Source organism: Brassica oleracea, chromosome C5 (genome assembly GCF_000695525.1).
Source record: "Brassica oleracea var. oleracea cultivar TO1000 chromosome C5, BOL, whole genome shotgun sequence".
NCBI classification, from domain to species: Eukaryota; Viridiplantae; Streptophyta; class Magnoliopsida; order Brassicales; family Brassicaceae; genus Brassica; species Brassica oleracea.
In genome coordinates this window covers 36650869-36667782 of record NC_027752.1, presented here as the reverse complement: position 1 = coordinate 36667782, position 16914 = coordinate 36650869, and the positions used below count along the sequence as shown (strand labels likewise).

Genomic DNA, 16914 nt, shown 5'->3' with positions numbered 1-16914 from the left:
GATCTTCTCAAGACGTCTCACACGTCGAGAGCCTGAGATCAAGACCCTAGTCTATAGATCTTTACACAGTACTCAAAAAAAGACCCTTTTCTTTCTCTTCAAACTATTATTTATACTCCTCTCATTGTAACGGCCTCGTAACAACCCCTTAGTCCACGTCAACACTCGCTTCCTCTTTATCTTCTTCCTCTCTTCTCACAGCTCCCTTCTTCTTACGGTAATACACCCTCCATGGCTTATCAAAAAACTAAGTGCTTAGTGGCTCGATCTAGTAACAGAAACCAGCATGCCTGTTTATTTATTCTACTTCCATGGAAAAGACGTACAATAGGTTCTTATGAAATCTCTACGCAGACGTTAAAACGCCAAATCATCTCAACTTCAAGAATTTTAATTCAGAGGTTCTGATCAAACAAAAAGGAAACGTAACCAAATCTCCAACCAGTTTCATCTCTAGGTCTGACCGGTTTTGGCATTGGCCGCAGCTAACATTGGCTCGAGCTCTCCTTTATTGTACAGCTGCAACGTATCTGTGCAACAAGAAAGATAGGGAGATCAAGTTATCAGAATGAAAAGAAAAAAAAAACACAAGCTATCGAGAAAGATCTTGAGAGTGTTGTACCTGAGCAGCCACCAATGTGCTTGCCTCCTGGTCATGAAATACAAAATAAGATTTGTAAAGTGATGGAGAATGCAAATGCAGTGACTAAGATGTCAAATATAATAAGGTTCGTGTTTAAGAAAAAATCTAATTTGAGGAAAGAAAATGTTGCCAAATGATGAAACAACAAACTAACCGATGAAAACATTAGGAACAGTGAATTGTCCAGTGAGTTTCTCCAAGACATTCTGCAGCTGCGACCCCTCTGCACCTGAAAATGTTGAAAAAAGACCAAAACAATGGTGAGAATGTGTGTTTCTAAGCGATACCATGAAGCAGAAAATGGTTTGGCCATAATAAGACAGAACAAGAATCATATATGTATATAGTTGAAAACAAGTATAAAGTAGATCCAGAGTAAAAGGGACATTGTAATTAAATCTAATTTGGCAAAACTAGTGAACCAGAACCATATATATATATAGAGAGAGAGAGGATAAAAGAAGTAGGGAGGGGTAGAGATACCAAGTTCATCGAGTTCAATAACGAGTGGCTTAACTTGAAGCCCATTGAACAACGACTTCACTTCCGACGAGTATCTTCACCCAAAAAACAAAAAACTCAGGTCAACCAGTCTCCAATTGAACAAAGTAAACAGAGAAGAGAGAACCTACGAGCACCAGGATTTGGAGTAGACAACCACAGGGTTTTCTGCTACAGTCGTTTTAACTGTCTCCTCCAAGGAAGATGACGATGATGACATGGCCCTCACGGAAGAGCCGTGGTGCGGTGGCCACGACACGACGAGCCGGAGAGGTGTGGGCTTAATAAGACATGTCCTTAATACGAGAGAGCTTCTTAACATGGACAAAGAGAATGGCCGATTTGTAAAAAACAGCGACGTCGTCGTCGATCTCAGGCTCCCGAGATTGGCTGATGCGGCCATGGCAGGCTGCGATGATTCTTCTCCTCTTTCTTTCTTTCTTTCTGAGCAATTTCTCTTCTCTTAATTTCGTTAAAAAAAAAATGAAAAGATATGTCTGAGCCCGGGTTCGAACCGGGGACCTCTAGTGTGTGAGACTAGCGTGATAACCGACTACACCACCCAGACTTTTTGAAATTTCTTGTTCTTTTTAATATTCATTTACGACCTTTCCGCATTTAATGTGAGCCTGTCACAGAAGATATTACTACATACACAAAAATTAAGAGCAAAGAACCAAAAGAAAAAAAAAAAAAAGTCCATCTGCTGCTTTATTTTCGATCCCGGCTTTGTAGATGATCTCAAAGTCAAAACCCAAGAGTTTAGTGAGTCATTTTTGATAATCCATAGAAATGTCTCTCTGCTCTAACAAAAATTTCAAGCTCTTTTGATCAGTGTAGACCAAAAACGTCTTCCCATCAAATAATGTTTCCAGCGTTGAACCGCCAGCACAATGGCCATCAATTCTCTTTCGTATATGGGTTTTAGCTGCTCTCTGTCTGTTAACGCCTTACTGAAATAGCAAATGGGCTTGTGGTTCTGCATAAGGACTGCTCCCAATCCAAACCCTGAAGCATCAGCTTCGATCACAAATATTTCTTGAAAATTAGGCAGAGCAAGCACAGGAGCTGTTGTCATTGCCAGCTTCAGTTGATCAAAAGCTACCTGCGTTTTTCCCGACCAATCAAAACTGTCCTTCTTTAATAAGTCTGTCAACGGCCGTGCAATAACCCCATAACTCTTCACATATTTTCTGTAGTACCCAGTCAATCCAAGAAACCCCCTCAAACTCTTTATTGTTCTTGGAGATGGCCACACTTGCATTGCTTTCGTCTTTGCTGGGTCGGTGGCCACACCTTCTTTAGAGATAATATGCCCCAAGTAGTCGACATGATCTTGCGCAAAAGCACATTTCTTGCGCTTTGCTAGTAAAGAATGACGCTTCAAGGTCTCTAAAACGATCTTCAAATGTTCACAATGCTCCTCCACTGATTTACTATAAACCAGAATATCATCAAAAAATACCAAGACGAACTTCCTGAGATACGGCTTGAAAACTGCATTCATCAGTGACTGAAATGTTGCCGGGGCATTACTGAGGCCAAACGGCATCACAACAAACTCGTAATGTCCCTCATGTGTCCTAAAAGCTGTTTTTTCGATGTCAGCTTCACTCATTCGTATTTGATGATACCCTGAACGAAGATCCAGTTTTGAAAATACTGATGCACCATATAGCTCGTCCAATAACTGATCAATAACTGGGATAGGGAATTTATCAGGAATTGTGATCTTGTTTAAGCCCCTATAGTCAATACAAAATCGCCATCCCCCATCTTTTTTCTTAACTAGCAGTATTGGACTAGCATATGGGCTTCTACTTGGCCTGATCACTCCAGAATCCAACATTTGCTTCACCATTTTCTCTATCACCGTCATGTGTGCATGAGGGTAATGATATGACATGAGGGTAACGATATGGATGAACTGCCACTGCTCCTGCCCCATCAATCAACCGTATACTGTGCTCGAACCCTCTCTCAGGTGGTAGCTGAATTGGTTCCTGAAAGACGGATGAGTAATGTTCGAGTATTGACGCAATCTCTGTTGGCATGTCTTCAGCTACTGGCACCTCTTCTGATTTTATAGTACCCAACTCATGTAACTCAAACCCAGTCGTGATAGACTCCAATGATGATGTCTTCGAATGTAAAGCTCGATCTCCCACCAAAGTGACTCTTCCTTTTGAAGTAACAAACGAAAGCTCTTGATTTTCCCAATCAACTTCACATTTCCCCAAGGTTCGAAGCCACTGGATTCCCAAAACCACATCTGCTCCCCCCGGATCCAATACAATAAAGTCTGATCAGATAACCACCGACTGCAGTTGCAATGTGACTCCTTTGCAAACACCACAACCATTAACTGTAATTCCTGTACCCACCATGACTTTGAAAGAAGACATGTCCTCTTGTTGCAGGTGAGCCTTTGTCATCACTTCCGGAGATAAGAAATTGTGAGTAGCTCCACTATCAATTAAAACCACCACATTCGTTTTTCCAATACGGCCCTGAATCTTAGTAGTAGTTGGAGAAGACCATCCCATGTACGAATACAATGACATCTCCATCACTTCTGTAGTAGTACCTTGCAATTCTTCACACGAATCATGAAACTCTTCCTCAATTAGCTCAACTTCACACCCCTGTGCCACCACCATTATCTGAAGATGTTTATTCTTACAAATATTGTTGTGAGATCTCGTCCACTTCTCATCGCAAGAGAAACAAATTCCATTTTTTTTCTTGTGTTCAAATTCAGCATCAGAAAGTTTCACTCGATTCTGGCCCTTCAGAACAACAGCTTGAGTTGATTGTTTGACACTTGGGTCAAGTTGCTTTTGCTTATTGTTCCAAGCTTGGTTTGTTGGAGTAGCTAATGGTTTGAAGAAGGGACTTGTTGTCGACTTGACAAAACGTTTTTCTTGACCCTTCGCAGATGAAAACAAACGACAAAACTCACTATCTTCCATCTTAATCACTGCTTGAATGTGATCAGATAATGTGCGAGGCTCTTTCATCATTATAACCTCCTTCATTTCTCTTTTTAGCCCGTTGAAGAAGATGTCAATCTTGTGTGCTTCGGCTAACTTAATCTGAGAAGCTAACTCTTGAAACTCCCGCACATACTCAGCTATCGTGCCTGTTTGTTGTATACTGAACAGTCTTTTCCCCGGTGTTTTCTCAAATGATTCTGCAAATCTCGCTAATAGTCTCCTCTTGAAATCGAACCAGTCAATGAAATCCCCATACTCAATCTCGTAGTTAAACCAGCAGAGAGCATCTTCTTCCAAACTCAAAGAGGCTAATTCCAACTGATACTCCGGCGTTGACTGCATCACTCGAAAATACCTCTCTGCTTGTGCGATCCAACCAAACGGATTGATACCAGAGAAGATAGGCATCTCTACTTTCTTATATAATCCCTTTCGATTCTCAGATCTGTTCTCTACATTCCGATAACCTAGCTCAGGTTCCTTCCGGTACTGTTCGAAATGTCTAGGAGATACCTGATTCAAGTTTTGTGGATCTTCTTGCGTCGGATTAGCTCCACTCGATTCCGGCTGTGATGACCGAGGATTCGATTGTTGAATCGTAGCGATGAAAGCTGTCAGAGTCGATTCAAGACTCGAGAATCGCTCGTCCATCTTCGTCTCCTTCGATTGATTGTTCACCTCCGTTGTCGCTACAAATCTGTTGAATCGGTCGTCGAGACTATCGAATCTCCGTCGTAACTCATCGACGTTGTTATCCAACGCACCGATCCGCTGCATTGATTCTTCCAGAGTCGCCGATCTCGTCATTGTCGTCTCTTTCGCGTGAAACAAATGCTCACCGCACCAAATGATAAGAGATTGTATGTTATTTGTTTCTGTTCCGCCCAACCTCCCTCTCTTGTATTCTACACTCTAGAAGTACAAGCCAAATATAGAGATCTTCTCAAGACGTCTCACACGTCGAGAGCCTGAGATCAAGACCCTAGTCTATAGATCTTTACACAGTACTCAAAAAAAGACCCTTTTCTTTCTCTTCAAACTATTATTTATACTCCTCTCATTGTAACGGCCTCGTAACAACCCCTTAGTCCACGTCAACACTCGCTTCCTCTTTATCTTCTTCCTCTCTTCTCACAGCTCCCTTCTTCTTACGGTAATACACCCTCCATGGCTTATCAATGGAACAAAAGACAGTTCGAGGGAGAGGAAAGCATGGCAGACGTGGTGGTGGTTCTTATCATTAGCTATTGTCTTTTATTGCATTGTTGGTTGTCTAATCTCTACTTTTGTTGTTTCATAGGTTTGAGATTCACTCTTTCATGAAAAACTTTTCCCAACTATAAGACTCTTGTCTTATTTTGTAATAGTTTATGTTTTTCAAGATTAAGAAATGCTATGAGATTATTATATATTACGTTTTCAGAAATCCCTATATATAAAAGCTGTGCTCTAAGAATATATGTCGCAAAGGAAAATGGCCGACCACAAGAAAATCGAAGGAGCAGTAGACTCGATAAGCAATTTACCAGATGTGATCCTCCAACACATACTCTGCTATATTCCGACCAAATTAGCAATCAGTACTTCCCTCTTGTCTAGACGATGGAGGCATGTATGGTGCGATATACCTTCTCTCTCCTTATATGTGAATACACTGACTGCAGCTTCGGCAAACGAAACCCTAACTCGCTACACAGCTCCCAACATGAAGAGTTTTCACCCTATACTGAGAATATACCCTACATCAACCTGTGGATCAAGTGCGCCATGTCACACAACGTTGAGAATCTGTCCTTCCAAATCTGGAATCAATATTATGAGTACAAGCTTCCAGATTTCTTCTACAACAGTTCTTCTTTCAAGCAACTCAACATCTCTGCTCATACAATTGTTCCTCTCGAGTGCAATGTGTCTTGGACATCCTTGCAGACGTTATCCTTGAGTAGTTTTAGACTCTCTGATGAATCCATGGCCAAGATTCTATCCGGTTGTCCGGTTCTGGAAAAGCTAAAGTTGTAGGTTCTTGATCTCAGCAAATCCCTACGCCTGAGAACGTTAGAAGTAAATAGCGTGATGGTTGCGGGGCCGAAGCAGATTGTGGCACCAAACATCCATTGTCTCAGATTGTTTAACTCTCAGTTATCATATCCTTTGCCTGATGTCGCTTCTCTAACCGAAGCTGAGCTGGAAATTTGCTTTGTCTCAATGGACTCTCAGTTCGAGGCTGATTTTCTCCAAGTCTGGGTGCTAGAGATGCTAGAAAAGTTGCAGAATGCAGATAAGCTTAATTTTGGGAGAAACTTTGTTCAGGTATACAAGTTGGTTGCCTAGATTAGTTGAATTTCAATAGTTCTAAGAACGTCTAAAAAGTCTAAAAGCTCTGTACTAATAAATATTCATAATCTTTTTTTTTTGGTTCTTTCTATTAGATTTTATCAATTGCTGAGATTCGTGGTGCTCATTTCCCCTTACTCAAGGTCAAAGCAACGACTCTTGATACAAAGATCTTTCAGTATGTTATTACTGGCATAGAAAGACTGTTACAAAGATCTTATTTATAGAAGCTAAGATTAGGTGCACGGGCTAGTAACACCATGTCGGTAAGTTCACCATTAACCTCTTCTTTTCCCGCTATCATCGAGTTAGAATATATCCATGAACCACTTTTTTATATTCTATTATACAGGTGGAGTTTCTTGACATTTACATGAAATTCGAAGGCTTTAATCTGAAAGAATTATGGATATCAAAATATGGAGTCTCTTGGAACAAGCACTGTGTGGATTTAAAATCAATGCATGTGGATTCATTTGTGGAACTTCTGCTTAACAACAGAGATAAATTAGACAAGATGGACGAACTGTTGGATGAACTTCACCTCAAGTTTAAAGGCGAAGACGCGGTTCCACCACTTTCACACAACAACAATGTCACCATTGTGTTCTCCTCCACTAACAAGCCGATGACATCAGAGGAGTCAACATTTCGTGTTACGCCTTCATTGTTTAATCTTTGATTTATTAAAGATTGTTTACTTCCTTTCCCTCTTAATAAACCTTCTTAAAGCCACACATCATGCATTAGAACCGTTGCTTACGTTGTTATGGAAAAAAGAGGGAATCTTTTGGAACAAAGTCTCTGCAGTGCCACAGGACCGGCTGTCCTAATTCCTAAACATAGGATAGTGGCATTGCGTACGTCTCCCGAAATTTTAAGAAAAATTTACCTATATATAGTCCCTCAATGCTTCTTAAAATAGATAAAGCATTGCGTACGTCCCCCAAAATTTGTATTAAATTTTCAAAGTATAAGAGATATCTATATACTATATTAAAAGGGTTATATGAGCTCCATTGAGCCTATCCGCCTCAGCATAAAAAATCAACCAATCATATGTCTCTATTATGTCATGTCATCACTCGACATTAGCAATTGGATTGAATTATATGGGCTCTTCAGTTTTGGTTATGGCCCAAAGCCTACCTTTCTCCTTCGTCTCTACACGCGGCTCCGATTCTTCTTCTCGATGGCTATCGTTTCCACTCTCCTCAGCTCTCCGTTACTTTGCAATAATCAACACCGACTCTGAATGATTGATCCATGATCCATGTTTTATTAAATTCCAAGTCTGATGGGCTTCGTTTCTAATATGACCTTATATTTTCAGAATTGGCCAGTTTTGATATTAGGGTTAACCAATTTTCATCTCCGCCGTTGTTATTGATTGAGTCACAGCGTGAGTTTTGTTTACGTTCTTTCGTCTTCTTCCCAACAGTCCTAGGAGCTACCAGTTACAGATCCATCCTCTTTAATTTCTTCTTAAATCTTTCTTCCACGATTCACCATGAATGAGAGCTTTAGTCATCCAAAGCGGTGGAATCTATTTTTAAAAATGTAAGCTTTCTTTCTATGAGAACCATCCACTATTCGGTTTACACAAACCAATATACTTACTTCCTAACACAACAATCTTTTTGTCTGACTTGACGACCAAATGATGGTCCTCCACCGTTCATGTGAGGGTGCTCTGTTTCTCGGAGGCCAGAAACGTCCGATGCGGTGGCAAATTCATAGGAGTGGATATTCTGCTTCTGGATTCACAGGTTTATTATGCTCCTCCGCTTGACATACATCAAAACTACAATTTTTTTTCATTACATTTTTAACGTTTCTGTGTGTTGAATCATTATTTTCCAGTTTTTCTGTTTATATCTTTGTTTAATATATTTTGAATAAGACTAATTAAAACCGTTTATTGATTGTTCTAAAAAAATTTGGGTTTCTGATTATAACCGCTTGAGTTCATAACTCTGATTCAGACAGCGCGTATGGACAAATTAAAACCGCTTGAGTTCATAATTTTGATTCAGATCTGCAGATTAAATCGGTTTTGTTGGTATTTTATCCCATATGTGCTCTCTGTATCATTTTCATTGCAGTGGAAGCGGCCAATGTGTTATTGAAGAATGTTAAACTTCGACGCGTATATCGTATTCGAGTGTACTAAGCATAATATTGGTAAAAACTCTACTCCCTATTTTCTTATTGTTTTCCATTAGCTATTATGATGAAGACCATCATCTGTCCGCTAACACATTTGTCAACATTTCTGTTTTCATATTTCAGAAATTATTTATTTCAAAGGTTCAATTGATCCATATAATATAATATTATACTGCCACATGCATACTAAAACACACATAAAGAAAGTGAAACGTCATGGTTAACTTGAATATTGACAGGTGTGTTACATATGAAGCACTATATATAAGTTAATCAGTAGAAGTTGGGTTTAGTTATGTGTGTGATCAATGATTGTTTGTTCACTTTTCTCACACATGAGTGTGACAACTGTTAGCGTGAGTGTTATCCATCTTGAAACTGCACTCTGTTTTATCATTTGTGTGTCATATGGTTTGTGATGCTTTGAAGTAAAGGGAAGGAACATTATGAAAGCAATTTCAACTTTCACTACTGAAATTATCGATCGCAAATAAGTCTTTTTAAGAAGAATACAAAATCAATTGTTGTGTTCCGTGTTTCTGATATGATTTTGTAGGTACGGTGCAAAGACAGCATAGGCGACAAACAGACAAACGCATGGCTTAGAACGGAGTGGACAGTTTTCAAGATCAGACAAGCTCTCCCAAATAGTGTGTTTAACTGATGTCTAAAACCGCAATTAAAACGGCAGCCTCATAAAAGAAAAAGGGGAATAGAGCTATTTTTTAATCAACAGAGAAAAATAGTTATAAGTGGATGTTGTGTTGTTTGTACATCAGTTTCATTGCCTTGGTGCAAAAGCAATACCAATTAAAAAAATTAGGGTTTTGGTTGTTGTTGTTGGGGCATGTGTTTAGGCTTCTTTTATAATCAATAGATTTTTGCAAACATAGATACAATTTTTAATATTGGGTATGCTTGGTCAGTGAGAATGATCATTTTGTTGTATCACTACAAGAAAACATCACCTTAACGAGGGCGGTTTTCCTCGTTATTTCGTCGTAAAAGAGGCTTTACGACGAAATAGCGAGGAAGCGCGTTTGCTCGTTACTCGTCCGTCGTAACACATATTTCCTCGCTAATTCGTCGTAACTTAGCGAGGAATATATTTCGTCGTAAAGACTTTCAGAAGCTTCCCTTTTCAACGAATCGATTTGTGTCTCAAGCACAGCACACGCAGACTGAATCTCCATGTTCTTGACACAGAGCTGTCTCCATTCTTGAGATAAAGCGTTTAGCTCGTACGCTGTGGTTTGCTGATATGACCCCATACCAAAGTTTCAGTTTAGCCGTAACACAAAGAGAAGACTGCTATGTAGAAAATGTGTGAATAAATACTTCATTATCACCTGATGATACTTCCTCTCGCGATTAACTTTTTCAATCTCCTCGTTCTGCTCCTGAGCTAGTCTTTGCATTCTGGAAAACAGAGACCAAGTAGTGTGTCGAGATCAATCTCGGTGTGTTTTAAGTCCAAAGCCAGTAATTATGTAAGAGAAAAAGAGTGATGTCCCAAGAGTTTTTTATGTTTCATAAGAAAGAAGAAGCTCTCACACAGAAAGCACAAGAAGAAAACACAAAGCAAGTCTCATGTGCAAAAGCCAAAGAAGCATTTAATGCAATGAAATCGACAGCGAAGTTATCAAGAACGCTTCCACAGAATAAATACACCATCCCATCAACTAAAGAGCTTGAACATTTTTAATCATACAAAGTTCCAATATAACAAAATGGAAATTCAATTAATGGTGCTTTACACATAGATTTGAAAACAAACCTGGTCAAGAATACTTCTAGCCGATGGTTGTTCTGTCTCCAAATCTCGGGCCCTTGTTTTGACATCATTTCCAAATTCTCAAGCCTGTGAATTAACAATTTTTAAGAGAGGAATGCAGTATGCAACAACTTGTCAGAACTCAGAAGAGGATAACACAGTAGTGATTAGAAGCATTAACAAGTTGTGCTTACTCGATCTTCTTCTGTTGCAATGAACGTTGAGTCTTGTGAAGATACTGCTTCCAGGCAGCATCATCATTTTTCTTACCAGCAGGCGGCAATTCATGCTTATACCGGGACTCGAAATCAATCCGCACTGGAGGCTTCCCGGCTCGAACACGCTCATACTCTTTGCCTAGAACTGGACAGTTCTGATATTCGTGAAAAGAACAACAAAAACAATCAACACATGAGACATTGAATAAACAAGTTCGCCCATTTTACCTACAAACAGTTCTTACATTTTCAAGAAAAGCTATACAGATAAAATCAAATACCTTAACCTGTTCATGAGGTTCCAACAAATCGTGAGATTCTTAGTTGATTCAAAAACCCAGAAACTAAAAACTAATTGAAACTTATATAAATCACCTACACTCGTGAGCAAGCACCCTAGCATAACAAAGAAAGTAAAACCCTAATCCACAATAAACCCTAATTCCAACAAAATTCATTAACAAGCAAATCGATACATAAGGATACATAGTGAAATTGACCTCGAAATCGAACTTGGGAAGAGGAGGGAGATCCTTGAGGAAGTCAGCAGGCTTCTTAGAGCTCCGACGCATCTCTTCCTCCACCAAGCGGTCCACCTCAGCCTTAATCAGTGGATTGCCGTAGTCATCGTCTATATAAGGAAGCGCATCGATAACTTCTGCGTTCGCCGCGCTCGCCCAGGGTTTCGTAGCCTCCGGCGCCGCCTCCAGCATCAAAACGTCTCCATTGTTCGTCGCCATTACCGTCTCGATTGCACAGCCTGAAAGTGTCGAGCGAGAGAGAAAAAAACCCACGCGAAGAATAATATAATATGGTAGTTACCGGTTCCGTGGACCCGACCCGCTTCCGTTGGGCCTCAAGGCCCGTCATCAGTTAAAAAAAGTTATTAACAATTATTAAAATATTGACAATTTATATAATTCTCTCTTTTATAAAATTTATTAACAAACTAGATCTTTTTTCCGCGCTACGCGCGGATAATATATTAAAATTTATTATATTTATCATTTTTATTTGTATGTAAATTTTTATATATTAAATTATATATAACTAATTTTTAAATTTGATTTTTTTTTATACTTTTAGTTTGAAATAAGTATTTCTACTATATGTAACACAATTAACTAATGAAGTATGAAGAATCAAGTGCGAGATTTTAGAGTTATGTAAAAAAATTTAATTATGTCTAGAACATATATTATCTTAGTTTAAAAGATCAGAATCTCATCTCGAATAAATTCACGAAAAGAAAAAGTACTCCATTAACCTACTTACAATATAAAACCCCCTTTTAAAAAAGCGTACTTAATAATATTTTTTACGTGTAATAGTTGAAAACTGATAATTGAATATCGATCTAGAATATTATTTTAATATATCTAATGGTAAAATATTAATTGCAATAATTTTTTTTTGAATTTTGTAATATTACATGAATTAGAAGTCTTTAAAATCTAAAATCTATTTTATTAACATAATATATTTTTTATTCATTTATTATTTTGACGTTACAAAATATTGCTTTAGTTTTATTTGTATATTATTTTTTAATAATTTAGTTTCTTTTTAAATAATTTTAAAATTATCAGGAATATAATATATTTAAAATTATTTATTTACATATATCCAAATATGATGTCTCATTTTTATGTGTGTTTGCGTTGAGCATATTTAATTTGTAGTTTGTATATTTAATAACACCTTGTTGTGTGTCGTTCAATGGTTTAAATAAATGTGTTGTCATTTCATTTTTATTACTACTAACATGATTTTTTAGTGATCAGTGATAATGTATATTTAACGTTATGTATTATATTTTATCGTATATTTTCTAACTCTTCATGCTGGCATTTTTTTTAGAATCAATTTAATTAGATAATAGGTTTAAAGATGTAAATAAAACTGTGTATGTTGTAAATTTAGAATTTTTAATGTAACTGAGCACTATCAGTTATAGAAATTATATTATGAATTTATTTTACTAAATCTTTCTTTCTGTGTATATTTTTTGTTTTATTTGTATTTTTACAATTTTATTGCCTTATTTTTAATTACAGAGAATTGCTATTTCTAATTTTTGTTTCATATACCTTAAAAGTCTTCGGTTGATTTTTGTTTGTTTTCTTTCTCCAATTACAATGTACAGTTCGACCGTTTCTTTTTTTTTTGGATCAAACTACTAATATCATCAGATAGAAAAGCTTAAACTCCAAGAATATAGTGAGTATTTGTGCTAGAGAAAACTGATTTAACCACTAATATAGTGAGATATTATAATATTAAAGGTATGTAAACTCTTCTCTATTGTCTTACGCTGGACATAATTAAGCTGTTGTCAATTGATTTTATATTTGTGATAACTGAAAATACATCTTTATGTCTTTCTTTCATCATCTTTAATTGGTTTACGGTTCGACCATTTCTAATATATTGAGAGTAACATAATATAATATTAGATGTTGATTATCTCCTTCCAATTAGGAATGCACAAAATAAGAGAAATTCAAGGTGAGAGCACTTTACAATTTTGTCCTCATATCTATATAGAGTTAGTTTATAGATTACTCTATCTGTTTCAAAATGTAATCAGTTTTAATTAAAATCTGTAATATTTAAAATTTATACTTTATAAAACTGTCATTTAATATATAGATTTAATCAATTACACAGTAATTTACATAATTTAATTAGCCACACAATATCCAATAAATATAAAGTTACAAAAACAATTTATATAGTGAAACAAAAATACTTTTAAACCATGATATTATAAAACAAAGGGAATATTCAAATTATATTGAAACATTAGAATAGTAAAAATCAGAAAAAACTGAAATCTCAATGTCGATCATTTACGTCGGCCATGCTTTAGACCATCTCCAATGTATTACTCTATTTGTTTTAATCTAAAATAGAGGAATTTCATAATAGAGATGAATTTGTCTCCGATGTATTTTTCTATTTTCTCTCCAAAAAAAGAATATTCTTGATATATTCTTTTCTAAGTTTGCAAATAATATTTTTTATTTGTGAAAGTTAAAAACCAACCCAATTTATTTTAGTATTTTATAAAATTATGATATTATTTAAACTAAATATTTCTTTACAAACTATTATGTAAATAAAAAATATAATTATATTTTATATAAATAATATATTTCACTAAAAAGTATTTTTGTTTATAATTGTTTAAGTAAAAATTTAAAAAATCATTTTGTAAAAACAAATAGAGGAGATGACATGACAAAGTGAGAGACAAATAGTACAATGTGTAGTACTTTAGAAGGATATGATGGATTGATGGGGTTTTTATGTTTAAACGAACTATTCTCCCTTGTAACTACAACAACTTAAGGAAAGATTATACAAACACAACAGTATAAGATACACTACAAGAAAACACATGCTTAACTACGAAAATTAACGAGGAAAAACAATCCTCGTAAATTTGCGTCGAGTTTACGACGAATTTACGTGAAAAACTAAAGTCATCGTTATTTCCTCGTAACGTAACGACAAAACAGTTTTGTCGTTACGTTACGAGGAAATAACGATGACTTTAGTTTTTCACGTAAATTCGTCGTAAACTCGACGCAAATTTACGAGGATTGTTTTTCCTCGTTAATTTTCGTAGTTAAGCATGTGTTTTCTTGTAGTGTATCTTATACTGTTGTGTTTGTATAATCTTTCCTTAAGTTGTTGTAGTTACAAGGGAGAATAGTTCGTTTAAACATAAAAACCCCATCAATCCATCATATCCTTCTAAAGTACTACACATTGTACTATTTGTCTCTCACTTTGTCATGTCATCTCCTCTATTTGTTTTTACAAAATGATTTTTTAAATTTTTACTTAAACAATTATAAACAAAAATACTTTTTAGTGAAATATATTATTTATATAAAATATAATTATATTTTTTATTTACATAATAGTTTGTAAAGAAATATTTAGTTTAAATAATATCATAATTTTATAAAATACTAAAATAAATTGGGTTGGTTTTTAACTTTCACAAATAAAAAATATTATTTGCAAACTTAGAAAAGAATATATCAAGAATATTCTTTTTTTGGAGAGAAAATAGAAAAATACATCGGAGACAAATTCATCTCTATTATGAAATTCCTCTATTTTAGATTAAAACAAATAGAGTAATACATTGGAGATGGTCTAAAGCATGGCCGACGTAAATGATCGACATTGAGATTTCAGTTTTTTCTGATTTTTACTATTCTAATGTTTCAATATAATTTGAATATTCCCTTTGTTTTATAATATCATGGTTTAAAAGTATTTTTGTTTCACTATATAAATTGTTTTTGTAACTTTATATTTATTGGATATTGTGTGGCTAATTAAATTATGTAAATTACTGTGTAATTGATTAAATCTATATATTAAATGACAGTTTTATAAAGTATAAATTTTAAATATTACAGATTTTAATTAAAACTGATTACATTTTGAAACAGATAGAGTAATCTATAAACTAACTCTATATAGATATGAGGACAAAATTGTAAAGTGCTCTCACCTTGAATTTCTCTTATTTTGTGCATTCCTAATTGGAAGGAGATAATCAACATCTAATATTATATTATGTTACTCTCAATATATTAGAAATGGTCGAACCGTAAACCAATTAAAGATGATGAAAGAAAGACATAAAGATGTATTTTCAGTTATCACAAATATAAAATCAATTGACAACAGCTTAATTATGTCCAGCGTAAGACAATAGAGAAGAGTTTACATACCTTTAATATTATAATATCTCACTATATTAGTGGTTAAATCAGTTTTCTCTAGCACAAATACTCACTATATTCTTGGAGTTTAAGCTTTTCTATCTGATGATATTAGTAGTTTGATCCAAAAAAAAAAGAAACGGTCGAACTGTACATTGTAATTGGAGAAAGAAAACAAACAAAAATCAACCGAAGACTTTTAAGGTATATGAAACAAAAATTAGAAATAGCAATTCTCTGTAATTAAAAATAAGGCAATAAAATTGTAAAAATACAAATAAAACAAAAAATATACACAGAAAGAAAGATTTAGTAAAATAAATTCATAATATAATTTCTATAACTGATAGTGCTCAGTTACATTAAAAATTCTAAATTTACAACATACACAGTTTTATTTACATCTTTAAACCTATTATCTAATTAAATTGATTCTAAAAAAAATGCCAGCATGAAGAGTTAGAAAATATACGATAAAATATAATACATAACGTTAAATATACATTATCACTGATCACTAAAAAATCATGTTAGTAGTAATAAAAATGAAATGACAACACATTTATTTAAACCATTGAACGACACACAACAAGGTGTTATTAAATATACAAACTACAAATTAAATATGCTCAACGCAAACACACATAAAAATGAGACATCATATTTGGATATATGTAAATAAATAATTTTAAATATATTATATTCCTGATAATTTTAAAATTATTTAAAAAGAAACTAAATTATTAAAAAATAATATACAAATAAAACTAAAGCAATATTTTGTAACGTCAAAATAATAAATGAATAAAAAATATATTATGTTAATAAAATAGATTTTAGATTTTAAAGACTTCTAATTCATGTAATATTACAAAATTCAAAAAAAAATTATTGCAATTAATATTTTACCATTAGATATATTAAAATAATATTCTAGATCGATATTCAATTATCAGTTTTCAACTATTACACGTAAAAAATATTATTAAGTACGCTTTTTTAAAAGGGGGTTTTATATTGTAAGTAGGTTAATGGAGTACTTTTTCTTTTCGTGAATTTATTCGAGATGAGATTCTGATCTTTTAAACTAAGATAATATATGTTCTAGACATAATTAAATTTTTTTACATAACTCTAAAATCTCGCACTTGATTCTTCATACTTCATTAGTTAATTGTGTTACATATAGTAGAAATACTTATTTCAAACTAAAAGTATAAAAAAAAATCAAATTTAAAAATTAGTTATATATAATTTAATATATAAAAATTTACATACAAATAAAAATGATAAATATAATAAATTTTAATATATTATCCGCGCGTAGCGCGGAAAAAAGATCTAGTTTGTTAATAAATTTTATAAAAGAGAGAATTATATAAATTGTCAATATTTTAATAATTGTTAATAACTTTTTTTAACTGATGACGGGCCTTGAGGCCCAACGGAAGCGGGTCGGGTCCACGGAACCGGTAACTACCATATTATATTATTCTTCGCGTGGGTTTTTTTCTCTCTCGCTCGACAC

General features: G+C 34.5%; 2 protein-coding genes, 1 long non-coding RNA gene, 1 other non-coding gene and 1 pseudogene across 4 annotated transcripts; 2 read left to right on the top strand and 3 right to left on the bottom strand.

Annotated features, from left to right (window-relative positions):
* Positions 1–272: 272 nt before the first annotated feature.
* Positions 273–1633, bottom strand: LOC106293005 (monothiol glutaredoxin-S12, chloroplastic-like). The gene is made up of 5 exons (XM_013728674.1): positions 1276–1633; positions 1127–1200; positions 798–872; positions 623–649; positions 273–530 (listed from the first exon to the last, which is right to left on the bottom strand). Exons 1-5 carry the CDS (start codon positions 1545–1547, stop codon positions 454–456), a joined length of 525 nt encoding a protein of 174 aa, XP_013584128.1. The 5' UTR covers positions 1548–1633; the 3' UTR covers positions 273–453.
* Positions 1634–1638: 5 nt separating this feature from the next.
* On the bottom strand, positions 1639–1712 carry TRNAV-CAC. Its single transcript has one exon. It is a non-coding gene; the product is annotated as a tRNA-Val (tRNA).
* A 3887-nt stretch (positions 1713–5599) lies between these two features.
* LOC106292197 lies at positions 5600–7156 on the top strand (annotated as a pseudogene).
* Positions 7157–7920: 764 nt separating this feature from the next.
* Positions 7921–9278, top strand: LOC106294538. Its single transcript, XR_001260862.1, has 3 exons — positions 7921–8243; positions 8580–8658; positions 9200–9278. It is a non-coding gene; the product is annotated as an uncharacterized LOC106294538 (long non-coding RNA).
* A 21-nt stretch (positions 9279–9299) lies between these two features.
* LOC106292196 (pre-mRNA-splicing factor SPF27 homolog) lies at positions 9300–11401 on the bottom strand. Its single transcript, XM_013727812.1, has 6 exons — positions 11136–11401; positions 10612–10790; positions 10421–10504; positions 9993–10062; positions 9767–9899; positions 9300–9361 (listed from the first exon to the last, which is right to left on the bottom strand). Exons 1-6 carry the CDS (start codon positions 11373–11375, stop codon positions 9300–9302), a joined length of 768 nt encoding a protein of 255 aa, XP_013583266.1. The 5' UTR covers positions 11376–11401.
* Between the last annotated feature and the right edge of the window lie 5513 nt (positions 11402–16914).

What these genes read in the sequence shown, in the direction of transcription:
- LOC106293005 (XM_013728674.1), bottom strand. Translation starts at nt 1,547, where the DNA reads ATGGCCGCATCAGCCAATCTCGGGAGCCTGAGATCGACGACGACGTCG. An exon ending in TACTCCAAATCCTGGTGCTC is followed by an intron (nt 1,201 to 1,275) that starts GTAGGTTCTCTC and finishes TTTTGGGTGAAG; the next exon opens with ATACTCGTCGGAAGTGAAGT. An exon ending in TATTGAACTCGATGAACTTG is followed by an intron (nt 873 to 1,126) that starts GTATCTCTACCC and finishes CAACATTTTCAG; the next exon opens with GTGCAGAGGGGTCGCAGCTG.
- LOC106292196 (XM_013727812.1), bottom strand. Translation starts at nt 11,375, where the DNA reads ATGGCGACGAACAATGGAGACGTTTTGATGCTGGAGGCGGCGCCGGAG. An exon ending in TTGCAACAGAAGAAGATCGA is followed by an intron (nt 10,505 to 10,611) that starts GTAAGCACAACT and finishes GTTAATTCACAG; the next exon opens with GCTTGAGAATTTGGAAATGA. An exon ending in GAAAAGGGAAGCTTCTGAAA is followed by an intron (nt 9,362 to 9,766) that starts GTCTTTACGACG and finishes ATTAAAAAATAG; the next exon opens with CTCTATTCCCCTTTTTCTTT.